Here is a 16,496-nt window from a genome sequence, read left to right as displayed (position 1 = left end):
TTTGACATCCGCTAGATAGAAATTAACAGCGGGATCCTGGCCAAGTAATCCTTCCTCTGCTGTGTGCATTATTTATTTATTTGTTTATTTATTTATTTATTTATTTATTTATTTATTTATTTATTTACTTATAAGTTACTTTTAAACTGCCTACCCTAAGGCCACATCCCAAAGAGAGCATGATATGGCTGTTGTGTTGTCTGAATATTCGGGCCATTGGTAGTTTGGAGGAAGTATCGCACACTGTACAGTACTTTAAGGCATTAAAGAGTAGCTGTCTTGAAATGAACACATATCAATGCTTTTTATGGGTTATAGGCTCTATTGCAGTCATGGAATCACTATCCATCAACGAAGCCTTTTGTGAAAAATATGAACCCACGTGTATATATAGCAAATATGTGGTCGAATGAGGAAACTCTAGTGCACTAGTTGAACATTGTCAGACAGTCACATTTACTTGATGAGTGGTTTTTGGTGGAAATAAGATTTCAGGTGCTTCCCTCTTGAAATGGGTGAATCTGAACAAGGACTTTCTTTCTATGTAGAAGACTGACTTTGTTTAAGCCAACCAATGAACCTTTGAACCGGGTATTTTAATATCCCCACCCCTCTGTTAGTAGGGACCACCCACTCTTTCATGTAAGCAATGGCAATAGCTAGCAGTGAAACACGGTGATCTCTGAGTAGCAATGGCTACATAGAATGGTGCTAGCTGTAGGTTGTAAGTTTACAAATACATATTTACACCAGTTCCCTATGGAGCCCTCATCTCTACTTGAATGCAATAGCTTAGCGACTATAGCAAACATTGGTTGTATTTTGGGGATCTGGGAGGTTCACGTTATACCGGAGAATTACATGACTGTAATTCAATTCCTCTAATTTGTTTTCATGTAATCTTTTTTCAATGGACGTCAGTATAGTTAACAGAATTCCCCATAGTCTTGTGGTAAAGCTTACCTTCTATATATGTTTTTCAATGAGACCAGAGCCCATGAAAGATATGTACGTTGTAAAAAAACCCCTACTACATTTACAAACAGGAAACACTTGTAGTCAAGTACACTCAGTGCTCAAATTTATTTTTAGCCACCGCAAACACGAGAGACAAGAAAGGCTTTAATCCACAGACTCATTTGGGTTTTCTTAACACGGTACAGTGTCTTTTGGGGGGTGGGGGGGGTTTATTTAAAAAAGCTATTTCAATTACTTTAAAAAAAATGTTTGCTATTGAACTATGGATGCAGGCCAGTTTCTCATGTCAACAGCCATTTTAATGCTGTGAAACCTTGTAAGCCACTGACTGTGTGCCTTTCAGCAGCGCAGAGATGTTACATGGTAAGTGGTAAATGGACTGCATTTATATAGCGCTTTTATCCAAAGCGCTTTACAATTGATACCTCTCATTTGCCAGAGCAGTTAGGGGTTAGGTGTCTTGCTCAAGGACACTTCGACACACCCAGTGCGGGGTATGAACCGGCAACCCTCTGACTGCCAGACAATCGGTCTTACCTTCTGAGCTACGTCGCATTAAAAATGCATGCAGTTGCATAGGCGAAGATGCTGCTGTTTGCAGATTGCATCGACCACCAGAAGGGAGACCGCCATGAAGAAGAATAACTACTGATCTTTAAAAATAACAAAAATAACTTTGGTCAAACTAACTTAGCTTCAACCCAGCCGTTGAGTTGTCAACCTTCCACCCTGTGCCGCCCCCCCCCCCCCCACCCACCCCCCACCCACTCTGTCTATAATTTTGTCGCAAAACCTGCCTCATTCGTCAGTTGTTTTGTTAAAGGTGTCTGGGAAGGGTAAATGTGGTCCACAGAGCGGTTGTGTGAGCTGAGGTGACTGCGCTGTTGCTCTGTTACTGATTTCCTGTTGGGCCTTGTTGGGGGCACTGCCTGCTCACGATCACTCTCTGCTCACGGTTCTGTGTGTAGGGCTAGCCTGTTCTTCACATCTTTTAGATATGCTGCCATGGCTTGACGCACTGGGACTTTTCCCTGTTGCACTCAGCTCTACACATACGCTACAGTTAAACTCATCACTACATAGCGACAAACCCTCCTCCTCTTCTCTGTTCTTGTTCCTGGGGCTTCTGCTTCTTCTTCCTCGTCCCTGTGTGTGCAGACCGTTACAGTCTCGTCCTCCTTGGTTAAGCCTGCATCATAAGGCATCCTGGAGGCCCAGATTATCTACTTATTATTATATATCTCTCTGCTCAGGCTGCCTATTTTACTACCTGGTTTAACTACGTCTGACTGTTACCTGCCCAACCCTGTTTATTGTTTGCTCTGATCAATCCCTCATTACATTCCAGTTGCCATTCATTCTTTCACAACTATTACACTGGGCCAGTCAGAAACAAATGACCCCCCCCCCCAACTTTTTTCTGTAAGGGCAGGTGAAAGCTGATCTGACAGGAAGTTGGTTTCTAGCTTCATGTTTTCTGTTATGCTTGAGACTCAAATAGATACCATCGGCTTGGGTGAGCCACGCGCGTATTAACGAAAAGAGAGAGCGCATTAATGCGCCGGAGTGGTCACATGACAACCGTGTATGGTTATGACTGTAAAATCAGCATGTCACTTAAAATAAGAGAGGAAGATTCATCCATTAATGAATTATCAGGCTCCACTAGAAAAGAGATGGCCTTTTTTGTTATTTTTGTACCTTTGCATTGTTTTGACCTCTTTTTAGTTTTAGTGTTTCATCTATTTGTTCTCCTTTGGAGTACTCTGAGCTGCCTTTCTTCTTCTCCTTCTCCTGCTTCTTCTTCTTCATCTTCTTATTGTTTTTATTATTATTATTATTATTATTATTATTATTATTATTATTATTGTTGTTGTTTAGTAATGTACTAACCATACTAGTTGAATAAATAACATGCTCAGAGAGAGAGGAAGTGTTGTCAGAAGAGATGAATGATGTTTCTACAGACCTTTGTGCAGGGGAGCCTTCAGTTACTGTGTGGTTTACAGGTTCTTCAAGCCCTCTCTTGCAGGGGTGGGAGTTTGGGGGGGGGGGGAGGGGGGGGTCATGCACAGGATGGAAGGTTGGCAGCTCAACAACTGGGCTCTAAATTACTTTAATCCTAAACTGGTTGCCTAATGAGGAGGCTATTTTCATGGTGGTCACCATTTTTCAGCACAGCCTGCACTATGCAGCATCCTAATTTACGCAGCTGCATGTATTTCTAACATCTGTCCTGCTGAAAAGCACACAATCGGTGCCTTGCAAGGTTTCACAGCATTAAAAACATTGTGAATGCATTTCCTTCACCATTATGATGCCGTATGCTTGATAGAATTATAGGCATCTGGTTATATAGCATTATGTTAGCCCTGTTGCTAAGTTATAGAGTTATAGAGCGAGGGTTAGCTGAAGGGATCCTGATCCAAACCCACGGTCCTCTGTTAACCTGTACATGTGTGTGACAATGCATGCTACAAGCTGTTAACTGTTTTGGCTATGTGATCCATGATGGCTGCATAATGTCTATGAATGCATTATCTGGGATACATTACATGCATTTTTTAGTGGGCACACACACATGCACATGCCCACACACACACACACACAGTTTCGTACTGAATATGTGAACACATTTTGGTAGTGGTGTACAGAAACTGTTAGTTACTTTGAGTTGCATCCATAAGTTTGCACAGTTTTTTATTTTTTTTATTTTTTGACCATACAGGCAAGTATGGAGGTGTGTGCCCATGGGAAATTTGGTGTGGATTATGTGTGGGTGATGGTGAAAAAAGGCAACTTTGATTTTAGCTGAATGCAGGTCATGAACTCCAAGATATGAAATGAGCAGACTGGCCTTCTGAGAATCCCGGTTTTTAAAAATGTTTTTTAATTTTTTATGTTGTTATTTTTTTTAAAAAGACACCAGACTGCTTTAAGAAGTTCTAAGTGAGTGTGTGAGCTATATACTTCATCTTTCTTCTCTCTTTCGTTTGCAGTGGCCAAAAATATATCTGAGCACTGAGTGTACCTGCCTAGACGGGTTTCCTGTTTGTATATATGTAGCATGGTTTACATTTGCCATGGCTTCTGGTCTCATTAAAAAGTCATATATACTGTAGAAGGTAAGCTTCAACACAGAGCTACGGGGAATTATGTGAACCGTATTTGATGTCCACTGAAAAAGGATTTCACAAGAACAAATTAATCACAGTCATATTCAGCTGCATGTTAAAGGGGTTTGTTTTTATACATTTGCATTGTTCCCCAAATTCATAAATATTTATGTTTAAATACCTTCTGAGGTCTCTCTCCTGGCTTTTCACTAACACAAGCCTGTTTGCCTTGCTCATTTAATGTGTAAGGACCTGCAGCTGCAGTTGGCTCCTGATTTTTGCTCGCCCCACCCACAAGCAGAGGGTTTGAGGAAAGCGAAATGGCGGCATCGTGGAGCGCTATCAGGCCTTAAATGTACGTGCGGGAGTCAGACCTGGAATATGAGGACCACCCGGGTCACATATAGGTCTGCCGAGGCCCCTTCAGCCCGAGTGTCAGAACGGAAATTTGATTTCTCTTCCATTTCATCTTTCATATTTTTTTTTCAAGACAAGCTGTAGGTCAAAATACAACTAACGTTTGCTATAATCGCTAAGCTATTGCATTTGATTAGAGATGTAGGGATCCGTAGGAAACTGGTGTGAAGATTTGTTTAAACTCACAGTCTACATCTGAACAGCGAGCACCATCCTATGTAGCCATTGCTACTCAGAGATCACCAGGTTTCACTGCTAGCCAGTGCCATTGTTTACATGAAAGAGTGGGTGGTCCCCAATTACAGAGGGGTGGGGATATTAAAACACCAGGTCAAATGTTCATTGGTTGGCCCAAACAAAGTCCGTTTTCTACATAGAAAAAAAAGGTCCTTGTTTAGATTTGCCCATTTAAAAAAGGGAAGTGACCAAAATTTCATTTCCACTGAAAGCCACTCATCAAGTAAATGTGACTGTCTGACAATGTTCCACTAGTGCACTAGAGTCTCCTCATTCGACCACGTATCTGCTATGGGTTCATATTTTTCACAAAAGGCTTAGTTGTTGGAATCGCAATGGACCTCAAAGCATTTTACATCTTCTGTGTGCTGTTCTCTCTTTTGTCAGGTAATTTCAAGAATATTTTTTATAATTTGATCTAAGGGCAATTTACATCAAATTCTAATTGTTTTATATTAACTTGGTGACAGACTCCAGTTTCCAAGTCACAGTTAGTTTCCTTAATGATTAAAGTGAACTAAAGCTAATAAGTCATTGCAATGAATACATTGTCAGTCTATAATTTTAATTAGATCTGTTGAATAACATGTATACTGTATGTCAATGTACTGTTATTATTTATAAAATGCAAAAACCGATTTACCATTGCACTGCAATGCAAGTACAAATAATCTGATCTGAAGACAATGTTAACTGACAAACCAACAGATGTGACAAATGTCTCAACAGCCAATTTTAGGCTAGTGCATGCACCCGAGATATCGTCTGATATTGGATTTATCACGCTAAGAATGGATGTCTGTTTTTCTATACAGGAGAGCACTGTGGCCAAACAGTGTACGGTAAGATAGGAGAAAACGTATACCTACATCTGCGGGAGTCACACGAAAGGTCTTTCCATGCTATTAAATGGACACGCCAAAATATAGTTATCGCCAAGACAGCACGTTCTAGTAAACCATTTGCAGAGGTTTTCACAAATGGAACACTGAAACTGCACAATGTTGGGAGAAACTGCAGTGGGGTTTATACTGCTGAAGCCTATGATGACCAAGGCTTCTTCGTATTTAAGGAGAGCTCTCACTTGGTTGTGATTGGTAAGTCTTCAGCTGGGATGCACAACACTGTATTGTTATTATTGATGTTTAACAGTGTGAACTATAACACTCAGTATGCAGTGACCATAGCTTAGTAGCTTGTGACTGTGAAGTGTAGACAAGTGCACATTCCTCTCTTAGATCCTCCAGTGGTTGAGCTTGTTGCCTGTATCCTGGACGTTCCTGTGTTACATTGTGCGGGGGGAGATTTTCCTGATGCCGTGTATGAATGGAGGGTCAGCATCCAGAACCAGGGACGTCTAAAAGTCTCCAGTCATACAGGGAAATTTCTGGCTCTAGAATATTCACCTGGAAACATCTCCTGCTTACTGAAAATGGGAAACTACAGCAGTCAGAGTTCGTCTTATTCCCTGTCCTGTGCAGGTAAATCATTCTTTATTATCCCAAATAATAAATAACTAAATGCATTTTTGTCAACATTATTGTGAACATTATACGTTCTGAATGGGTTCCATAGGGGAACCCTTTATAGCTCTTTATGGAAGCATCCATGTTAGGTGTGAAAAGTGTGAAAGCTACCAGACTGAATCAATTTGCCTGACAAAGAACCTGAGATGGGTTCCTCTATGGAGACACAAAACCCTTTAGAACCCTTTCTTCTGAGAGTGCATTGTGAACATGCAGGATGCATGAGCACTGCTTGGAACAAACCTGAGTACAGTCATTTAATCTGTATATTGAAATGATGAAGAACAAATTCTGATGATGATAATGAATTTACTCATAAAATTGTATTTGAAGGGTCTGCTCGGTTGGTTCCAGAAACACAGTTGTGTGTCAGTCTCGGGGTCACTGTCATGCTGGTCCTTCTTTGTTTCATGATATATGGAATTTCAGTCGGTGTACAAATATGCCGCAAGCGACAGAAATCAAGTAAGAATTTTTTAAAATCTTCATGACTAGACTGTGATGTCAAATATCAAGAATTTTTTTCATGTTATTTTACATAAAATCAATAAAAAGGGCTATAATTCCTCAACATACTCTCAAATTGAATGTTACAGTCTTCAGTTTAATGAATGTGATGTTTAATTTCAAATAAAACGTGCTGGACTACAGAGCCTATATATGTGTATATATATATATATATATATATATATATATATATATATATATTGTGAAAAAAATCCAAAATAAATAAATAAAAATGTATATATTTACACATAATTATATTTCAAACAGAAAACATATACAATAATCTTTTTCATACTAATGCAAAATTTGAATGTTAAAACCTGCTGGATTAGACCACAGGGTTGCATTAATTGCCTTTTTTCTATGAGTATGAAAGAAATATCATATTTTTAAAAATGTTTCCTCTAGATGAGAAGTCTGAAGGATCTGGTCCCTTTCTTGAGATGACCCAGGTATTGTTCACAGTGAAGTCAGATTTGCAAAATGACAAATAACATTTTCATCCCTTTTATTAATAAATCACTGTAAAAGTCTATTTCATTGAAACAAAAATGCTGTCTATTTCAGAAAACAACAAATAATTCTATTTTCATAACAAAAATGAAATATTTAGAAAGTAGTAATTCTGTACTTTTGTATTTTTAAGAATAAAGGACTTATGTAACTTTCACGTGAGTATATTTGCGTGTTACAATGTACATAAATGTGACGTGTTTGCTCTTACCTGTTCTGGGATAAACATGGGGCAAAGATTGTGGGTGTGTTTTTAAAAAAAAAAATCTTTAACTAAATTGCAGAAAAAAATAATTTTGCATGACTATTTCATGATGTCTTATTATGATCCGGCTTTGTAGTGGAGTTATAATATGTATTTCGGTGAATATTTCAGAAAAAATATTTCGGGGGGGGACATAGCTCAAGAGGTAAGAACGGTTCTCTGGCAGTCAGAGGGTTGCCAGTCGCAAGACACCTTACCCCTAATTGCTCCCAACGAGCTGATTGGTACCTTGCATGGCAGCCTTTCACCATTTGTGTGTGAGTGTGAGTGTGTGTGAATGGGTGAATGAGAGGCATCAATTGTAAAGCGCTTTCGATAGAAGCGCTATATAAATGCAGTCCATTTACCAAAAGTTTCAATGCTGTAAAGATCGGTTTCTGACAGTTTGTGCAAAAATTCCTTGGTTGTGCAAACCAGCAGTTTCATCAGCAGTTGGCATGGCTGGTCTCAGACGATCCTGTCGGTGTAGAAGCTGGATGTGGAGGGCCTGGGTGGTCGTGGTTACATGTGGTCTTGAGGTTGCGAGGCCGGTTGGAAAGTACTGCCAAAATCTCACAAACAACACTGGAGGTGTCTTATGGTTGAGGAAAGAACATTCAGGTCAACGAGCCAATTGCTGCAAAACTGAACATTTCTAAAAGTTCTGGGATCTTTCATTTCAGCTCATGAATCATGGGATCAAAACACAAAAAGTTCTGTTTATATTTTTGTTGAATGTAATAATGATAATAATGTTGATAATAATAATAATAATAAGTAGAAGAAAAGCAGCTCAAAGTACTCCCAAGTAGAACAAATAGAAAAAAATGTAATCTGAAACATAGGTAAAACAATAAATGGTTGCCACAATTACATAAAAGCTATCTCAAACACGTGCCTTTTGTAGCAGAGTCTGAAAGTCAGTGGTAGATGAAACGTCTTCTCTTATTTTAAGTGGCATGGTGATTTAACAGTCATAACTGTACACAGTCGTCACCCGACCACTCCTGCGCATTGGTGCTCTCTCCTCTTCAGTGTGCGCAGCCCACCAAGCCGATGGTCTCTATCTGTGACTGTCAACCGTAAGAATAACAGGAAGCTAATAAAAAAAATAGTTTCCTGTTAGACCAGCATTAACATTCATGGGTTCATTTTTGGTGGTGCAGCGGTGGTCAGGCACACATTCGTGCTAACAAGGCATGCAGATTACTGTATAGCACACGGGCTCACAAAGCGGCAGCTACAGTGAGACTATGAGAAGTACGCGAGTTTGCATTGACCCTTGCATACATACGATCAGTTACATTCACGAGAGAATGACGAGGACAGGATATGCTTTTTTTTCACTTCCTCTGAAGCGACCTTTCTCCAGCGATGTCCTGCAGAACAGCACTGGGACCACAAGTGCGCATGTGCGAGCGAGATGTGCGATGATTGACAGATAGACAGACAGACAGATTGACAGACAGACAGACAGACAGACAGACAGACAGACAGATAGATAGACAGACAGACAGATAGATAGATAGATAGATAGATAGACAGACAGACAGATAGATAGATAGTTGTCTTTATTAATCCCCAGAGGGAAATTCAATCATCATAGCAGCCAGGTACATTAAATCATAAGACAACAGGTACATAAACACAAATATTCAACCACTCAAATATAATCAAATATCTATTCAACCATTACAGTGTGCAAAGACCAACGTGATCAGAACAATAAGTAAAAAAGTCAAATAGCAGCCAGATAAACCCACGCGTTCAAACACATTCAAGTGCTCTGGTGGTCCTGATGTGCAAATAGCAGAGTGTTAAAAACAGATGATGAAAGCAAGTTCAGTCCACGAGCAGTTCAGTGTCAGCAGGCCTGGCAAAGGCAGATGCATTGTAGCGTCTGATAGCACCCGGCAGGAATGACCTCCTGTGTTGCTCCTTTACACACCGGGGCTGAATGAGTCTGCTGCTAAAGGCGCTCTTTAGCTTGGCTGACATGCTGTGTAGGGGGTGGGAGGCGTTATCCAAGATCGCCAGCAGTTTTGCCAGCATTCTGTCCTACGCCACCTCCTCCATCTTGGATCCAATGACAGACCCAGCCTTCTTGATGAGTTTGTTCCGTCTGTTGGCGTCCTTTGCTTTGATGCCCTCCAGGGCTGGCCATTGGCATAAATGCACTATGCGCTTATTTAGGGCCACAACTGCTAGGCGGGGCCACACAATCTATTGTTTATCTAAAGTAAATAACGTATTTTTCGTAATTACGTTATTTATCCCCTATCGCGGAACTAGCGGTATAAATTTAAAATGGAATGTCAACAGAACATTTCATAACAATGTAATGTAAGAAGGATTTTACAAAGAGAACTGGTATAAAGAAATTTTTTTAACTCAAATTCTACATCTGAACATTCGATGCAACTCAGAGATCACCATGTTTCACTGCTAGCTAGTACCATTGCTTACATGAAAGAGTGGGTGGTCCCCAATGACAGAGGGGTGGGGATATTAAAATACCAGGTCAAATGTTCATTGGTTGGCCCAAACAAAGTCTGTTCTCAACAAAGAAAAAAAAGGGTCCTTGTTTAGATTTGCCCATTTTAAAAATGGAAGTGACCAAAATTTCATTTCCACTGAAAACCACTCATCAAGTAAATGTGACTGTCTGACAATGTTCCACTAGTGCACTAGAGTCTCCTCATTCGACCACGTATTTGCTATATATACACTGGGGGTTCATATTTTTCACAAAAGACTTAGTTGTTGGAATCGCAATGGACCTCAAAGCATTTTACATCTTCTGTGTGCTGTTCTCTCTTTTGTCAGGTAATTTCAAAAATATTTTTATAATTTGATCTAAGGGCAATTTACATCAAATTCTAATTGTTTTATATTAACTTGGTGACGGACTCCAGTTTCCAAGTCACAGTTAGTTTCCTTAATGATTAAAGTGAACTAAAGCTAATAAGTCATTGCAATTAATACATTGTCAGTCTATAATTTTAATTAAATCTGTTGAATAACATGTATACTGTATGTCAATGTACTGTTATTATTTATAAAATGCAAAAACCGATTTACCATTGCACTGCAATGCAAGTACAAATAATCTGATCTGAAGACAACGTAAACTGACAGAACAACAGACGTGACAAATGTCTCAACAGCCAATTTTAGGTTAATGCATGCACTTGAGATATCGTCTGATATTGGATTTATCACACTAAGAATGGATATCTGTTTTTCTACACAGGAGAGAGCTGTGGCCAAACAGTGTACGGTAAGATAGGAGAAAACGTATACCTACATCTGCGGGAGTCACACAGAAGGTCTTTCTCTGATTTTCAATGGAGGCGCCAAAATATACTTATAGCCAAGACAGCACGTTCTTTTAACACTTTTGCAGAGGTTTTTAGTAATGGAACACTGAAACTGCAGATTGTCGGGAGAAACTGCAGTGGAGTTTATAGTGTTAGTGCCTACGATGCCAATGGCACGGTCCATCTGAAGGAGAGCTCTCACTTGGTTGTGGTTGGTAAGTCTTCAGTTGGCATGCACAATACTGTATTGTTAATATTGATGTTTAATAATGTGAACTATAACACTCAGTATGCAGTGACCATAGCTTAGTAGCTTGTGACTGTGACGTGTAAACAAGTGCACATTCCTCTCTTAGATCCTCCGGTGGTTGAGCTTGTTGCCTGTATCCTGGGTGTTTCTGTGTTACACTGTGCGGGGGAAAACGGTCCTGATGCCGTGTACGAATGGAGAGTCAGCATCCAGAACCAGGGAGGTCTAAATGTCTCCAATCATACAGGGAAACATGTGACTCTGGACTATTCAACTGGAAACATCTCCTGCTCTCTGATAATGGGAAACTACAGGAGTCAGAGTGTGTCTTATTCCCTGTCCTGTGCAGGTAAATTATGCATTATTATCCCAAATAATAAATATCTAAATAGCATCTTTAACCCTTTACTAGGCACGAACAGTATTGTGAACATTACACTCTTAGGAAAAACACATTCTGAAAGAGTTCCATAGGGGAACCCTTTATAGCTCTTTATGGAACCATCTATGGTAGGTGTGAAAAGTGTGAAAGCTACCAGACTGAATCAATTTGCCTGACAAAGAACCCGAGCTGGGTTCCTCTATGGAGACACAGAACCCTTTAGAACCCTTACTTCTGAGAGTGCATTGTGAACATGCAGGATGCATGAGCACTGTTTAGAACAAACCTGAGTACAGTCATTTAATCTGTATATTGATACGATGAAGAACATTATTCTGATGATGATAATGAATTAACTCATAAAATTTTATTTGAAGGGTCTGCTTGGATGGTTCCAGAAACACAGTTGTGTGTCAGTCTCGGGGTCACTGTCATGCTGGTCCTTCTCTGCTTCATGACATGTGGAATTTCAGTCGGTGTACAAATATGCCGCAAGCGACAGAATTCAAGTAAGAATTTATTAAATCTTCATGACCAGACTGTGATGTCATATATCAATGATTTTTTTCATGTTATTTTACATAAAATCAATAAAAGGGCTATAATTCCTCAACATACTCTCAAATTCAATATTACAGTCTTCACTTTAATGTGATGTTTCATTTCAAATCAAATGTGCTGGACTACAGAGCCTATATATATATATATATGTGTGTGTGTGTGTGTACTGTATATATATGTGTGTGTATACTGTATACATATATATATATATATATATATATATATATATATATATATATGTATACAGTATATATATATATATCTAATCAGCCAATCACGTGGCAGCAACTCAATGCATTTAGGCATGTAGATATGGACGAGACGATCTGCTGAAGTTCAAACCAAGCATCAGAATGGGGAAGAAAGGTGATTTAAGTGACTCTGAACATGGCATGGTTGTTGGTGCCAGATGGGCTGGTTTGAGTATTTCAGGAACTGCTGATCTACTGGGATTTTCAAAAAAACCATCTCTAGGGTTTACAGAGAATGGTCCAAAAAAGAGAAAATATCCAGTGAGCGGCAGTTCTCTGGGCAAAAATGCCTTGTTGATGGCAGAGGTCATAGGAGAATGACCAGACTGGTTCGAGCTGATAGAAAGCCAACAGTAACTCAAATAACCACTCGTTACAACCGAGGTATGCAGAAGAGCATCTCTGAACACACACCACGTCAAACCTTGAAGCAGATGGGGTACAGCAGCAGAAGACCACACCGGATGCCACTCCTGTCACCTAATGAAGTGGCCGGTGAGTGTATATATATATATATACATATATACTTTACAGTGAAAACAATGCAAAATAAAAATGTATATATGTATACATAATTATATTTCAAACAATAAACATATGAAATAATCTTTTTCATACTAATGCAAAATTTGAATGTTAAAACCTGCTTGATTAGACCACAGGGTTGCATTAATTGACACTTTTCTATGAATATGAAAGAAATATCATATTTTTTAAAAATGTTTCCTCTAGATGAGAAGTCTGAAGGATCTGGTCCCTTTCTTGAGATGACCCATGTATTGTTCACAGTGAAGTCAGATTTGGAAAAGGACAAATAACTTTTTCATCCCTTTTATTAATAAATCACTGTAAAAGTCTATTTCATTAAAACAACAAAGTATTCTATTTTCATAACAAAAATTAAATATTTAGAAAGTAGTAATTCTGTACTTTTGTATTTTTAAGAATAAAGAACTTATGTAACTTTCACGTGAGTATATTTGCATGTTACAATGCACATAAATGTGACGTGTTTGCTCTTACCTTTTTGGGGATAAACGTGGGGCAAAGATTGCGGGTGTGTTTTTAAAAAATAAACTTGCTAACTTACTAAATTGCAGAAAAAACTACTTTTGCATGATTATTTTATGATGTCTTATTATGATCCAGCTTTGTAGTGGAGTTATAATATGTATTTCAGTGAATATTTCAGAAAGGTTTCAATACTGTAAAGATCGGCTTCCCTGAGACGGTTTCTGACAGTTTGTGCAGAAATTCCTTGGTTGTGCAAACCAGCAGTTTCATCAGCAGTTGGCGTGGCTGGTCTCAGACGATGCTGTTGGTGTAGAAACTGGATGTGGAGGTCCTGGGTGGTCGTGGTTACACGTGGTCTTGAGGTCGCGAGGCCGGTCAGAAAGTACTGCCAAAATCTCACAAACAACAGTCTTATGGTTGAGGAACAAACATTCAGGTCAATGAGCCAATTGCTGCAAAACTGCACATTTCCGACGGGCCTTTCACTGTCCCCAGCTATTTGTGATCATGGAAAAAAGTTCTGGGATCTTTCATTTCAGCTCATGAAACATGAGACCAAACCTTTGCAAGTTGTGTTTATATTGTTGTTCAGTGAATGTAATAATGATAATAATGTTGATAATAATAACAAGTAGAAGAAAAGCAGTTCAGAGTACTCCCAAGTAGTACAAATAGAAAAAAAATTAATCAGAAATACTGTTAAAACAATAAAAGGTTGCAACAATTACATAAAAGCCATCTAAATCAAGCGCATTTTGTAGCGGAGTCTGAAAGTCTGTGATAGATGAAACGTCTTCTCTTATTTTGAGTGTCATAGCGATTTAACAGTCATAACTGTACACAGTCGTCACCCGACCACTCCTGCGCATTGGTGCTCTCTCTTCTTCAATGTGGCCAGGCTTTCGATATAATACCTCCAGCGTGTCCTAGATCTACCCCTGGGTCTCCTTCCCGGTGGCCGAGCCTGGAACACCTCCAGAGAGAGGCGCCCAGGAGCCATTCTTTAAATGAATGTAATGTAATGTATTTCACCGACTCAGTCAGTGGACATAAAACAATCGCTTTTACACAGAGACCAGGTTCACTTTCTACTCCACATTCACGTGTACATTGCAAATCTAATTTAAATTACTGTATTTTCCTCTTCCTGTTTATCTTGGAATGTAATTTTAATCTTATGAAATAATGTTGATTGTGGGTACTGCGGGTACTGCCACAGAAGAAAAGAACAAATCAGGAAAGTGCTCCATCTGGTGGTTAAATCCCTCACAACAGCATATCTGCGCATGTTATATGAATATACAGTTATTTATTTTGCATGCGTAAAATAATTGAATAAAATACTAGACAATTTCAATATTCATCATTGGAGAACTTCTCTTCTGTCTTTTATATAATGTCTCCAGACTGTGACCACAATGCTATGAAAACTTTTTAGCAGTTTGTGCATATGTGTGTGCAAATATATATATACATATATATCTTAAAATATGAAAGATGAAAACTTTACACTTGTACTTGAATGTTTTTATATAAATGGCTCATGTCATGGGCTGATGTAATATAAAACAGAAAGCATTTAACGTTTACAAAATTTCGGAACAATTCTCTAATACTGAAATATTGATTACTAAAACTATACTATTTGGGTCATGACTATTTGTGCATTGTCCTCAGTGGCATATGTATGTTTAGCTAAGTGTCATGATTTGCTGAAATATAACACAGCAACATGGCTTCTGATGGCATTGGCCTTCTCAGTTTAACATTAATATCACTTATGGTCAGTAGGTAGCAGCATTGTAACAAATAAGAAAAATGGGACGATTAATTTCAAATACTGTTTTTGATTTCTATATATTCATAAAAAAGCATGCTGTATAAAAAGCATTAACTTGACAAAAACAAACAAGACGATATTTGCATGATTCTTGTTGAATAAAAATACTTTACTAATACTTGTGGCAGTATATGTGTGCACATAACAGGGTGGATCCATTATCCTCATCGCTTAAACACGACACCACAACATCACGGAAGGAAACACTTTTGCGTCAATATAAGCTGCAATTTAATAATTTTGATAGTTTGTGAGAGAAAATGATCTCTCTCATTTCAGGTGAGAATTATTGGTTCTATGATTATGGGTGCAGAGAGAGGTTATGAGAGTGCATGTGAAACAACTTTATGAATTATCACCTCCGTTTTTGTTGTGAGTTCTTACACTTCCTCTTGTAGTCACGTGACATCCAGTAAGAGACCCATACATCAGATTAATGTTTTTATTTCATAAAAACAGAGTTGAGACAGACTGGAACTAAAGCTACGCTTTTTCTTACATGGTTAGTTGACATCTAGTTCAACTCAAATAAGTATATCTATTGTTTTATCCTAACCTTACATTATTAACCCTGGTTTTTGGTCTAGCGTGTTCGACAATACATAAATTACTAAGGGAAACAGAAACCGGCACTAACCACAAATACAACTAGGAAATGTCGTCTGAAGTCTTAAAAAGAGGACTTTTGAGCCCCTGTGCGAGTGATTGGGCTGGACGTCCCACGTTTGTAAAGCTGCAACGTGCACCAAAAGGCACAAACACAAGGGGAGGTGTTTACCCCTGCGACACGGCCTGACCCAGAGACCAGGGGAGTCAGGTGAGGGTCAGAGGTCAGACTCAGGACCCACGGCCAATAAAACGCAATCTTTACGACCCATCATAATGAAACTTTCCATAAACCGCAGGTTTTATGGCGTCGCCGCGGTTAATCATTCAACCAACAGGTGACGAGGATCCGGCGACATGGCATCGCTGAAGCCTCCCTTCTGTCTCTCCTTCCCAGTTCTCTTTTCTCTTTGTGTGAACGACGGCACGCAGACTAAGCAAGAAAAGTTGAGCGTTCGCGCGATTCTGTCTCGTGATCAGCACAGAACGGCCAGTCCCCTTTTTTTAACTAACTGGGAGGACACGCTACCTGCCGTGCGCTGCTCCCGAATTTACACGCATGTGTCCCGCGAACTTAACCTGTTACACTTCGACCCAAATCAGCAATAGCTCCCCGCAGCCGCTTATTGTCCTCCACAGACACCGGACGAGTGCCAAAAAAAATATCTATCCTTATTTTAAAATTTAGATTTCAACGGTGTAAGTCTTTACGCCACTCCGTACGGTGACCTGAA

The 16,496-nt window shown here is 39.2% G+C and overlaps 2 protein-coding genes across 4 annotated transcripts in view; both read left to right on the top strand.

The window, feature by feature from the left end:
- LOC118224055 (T-cell surface antigen CD2-like) overlaps positions 1–7,745 on the top strand; it is a 35,789-nt gene extending 28,044 nt beyond the window's left edge. Inside the window, exons 1-6 of one of the 3 annotated variants that reach the window (XM_035411214.1) lie at positions 4,944–5,135; positions 5,564–5,845; positions 5,987–6,229; positions 6,608–6,739; positions 7,190–7,233; positions 7,428–7,745. In XM_035411214.1, the coding sequence (XP_035267105.1) occupies positions 5,084–5,135; positions 5,564–5,845; positions 5,987–6,229; positions 6,608–6,739; positions 7,190–7,233; positions 7,428–7,445 (771 nt within the window). In that variant the 5' untranslated portion in view covers positions 4,944–5,083 and the 3' untranslated portion in view covers positions 7,446–7,745. Of the gene's footprint in view, positions 1–4,943; positions 5,136–5,563; positions 5,846–5,986; positions 6,230–6,607; positions 6,740–7,189 lie in introns of those variants that run through there. The other 2 variants (XM_035411211.1, XM_035411213.1) reach the window with 2 other exon arrangements.
- Positions 7,746–7,830: 85 nt separating this feature from the next.
- LOC118224056 lies at positions 7,831–13,269 on the top strand. The gene is made up of 5 exons (XM_035411215.1): positions 7,831–10,364; positions 10,792–11,073; positions 11,215–11,457; positions 11,868–11,999; positions 13,035–13,269. Exons 1-5 carry the CDS (start codon positions 10,313–10,315, stop codon positions 13,118–13,120), a joined length of 795 nt encoding a protein of 264 aa, XP_035267106.1. The 5' UTR covers positions 7,831–10,312; the 3' UTR covers positions 13,121–13,269.
- The last annotated feature ends 3,227 nt before the right edge of the window (positions 13,270–16,496 follow it).

The sequence above is a fragment of the Anguilla anguilla genome, chromosome 3, assembly GCF_013347855.1.
Source record: "Anguilla anguilla isolate fAngAng1 chromosome 3, fAngAng1.pri, whole genome shotgun sequence".
In the NCBI taxonomy this organism is placed as follows: domain Eukaryota; kingdom Metazoa; phylum Chordata; class Actinopteri; order Anguilliformes; family Anguillidae; genus Anguilla; species Anguilla anguilla.
The sequence above is the reverse complement of the archived record's forward strand: the minus strand, read 5'-3'. Positions and strand labels throughout refer to the sequence as shown.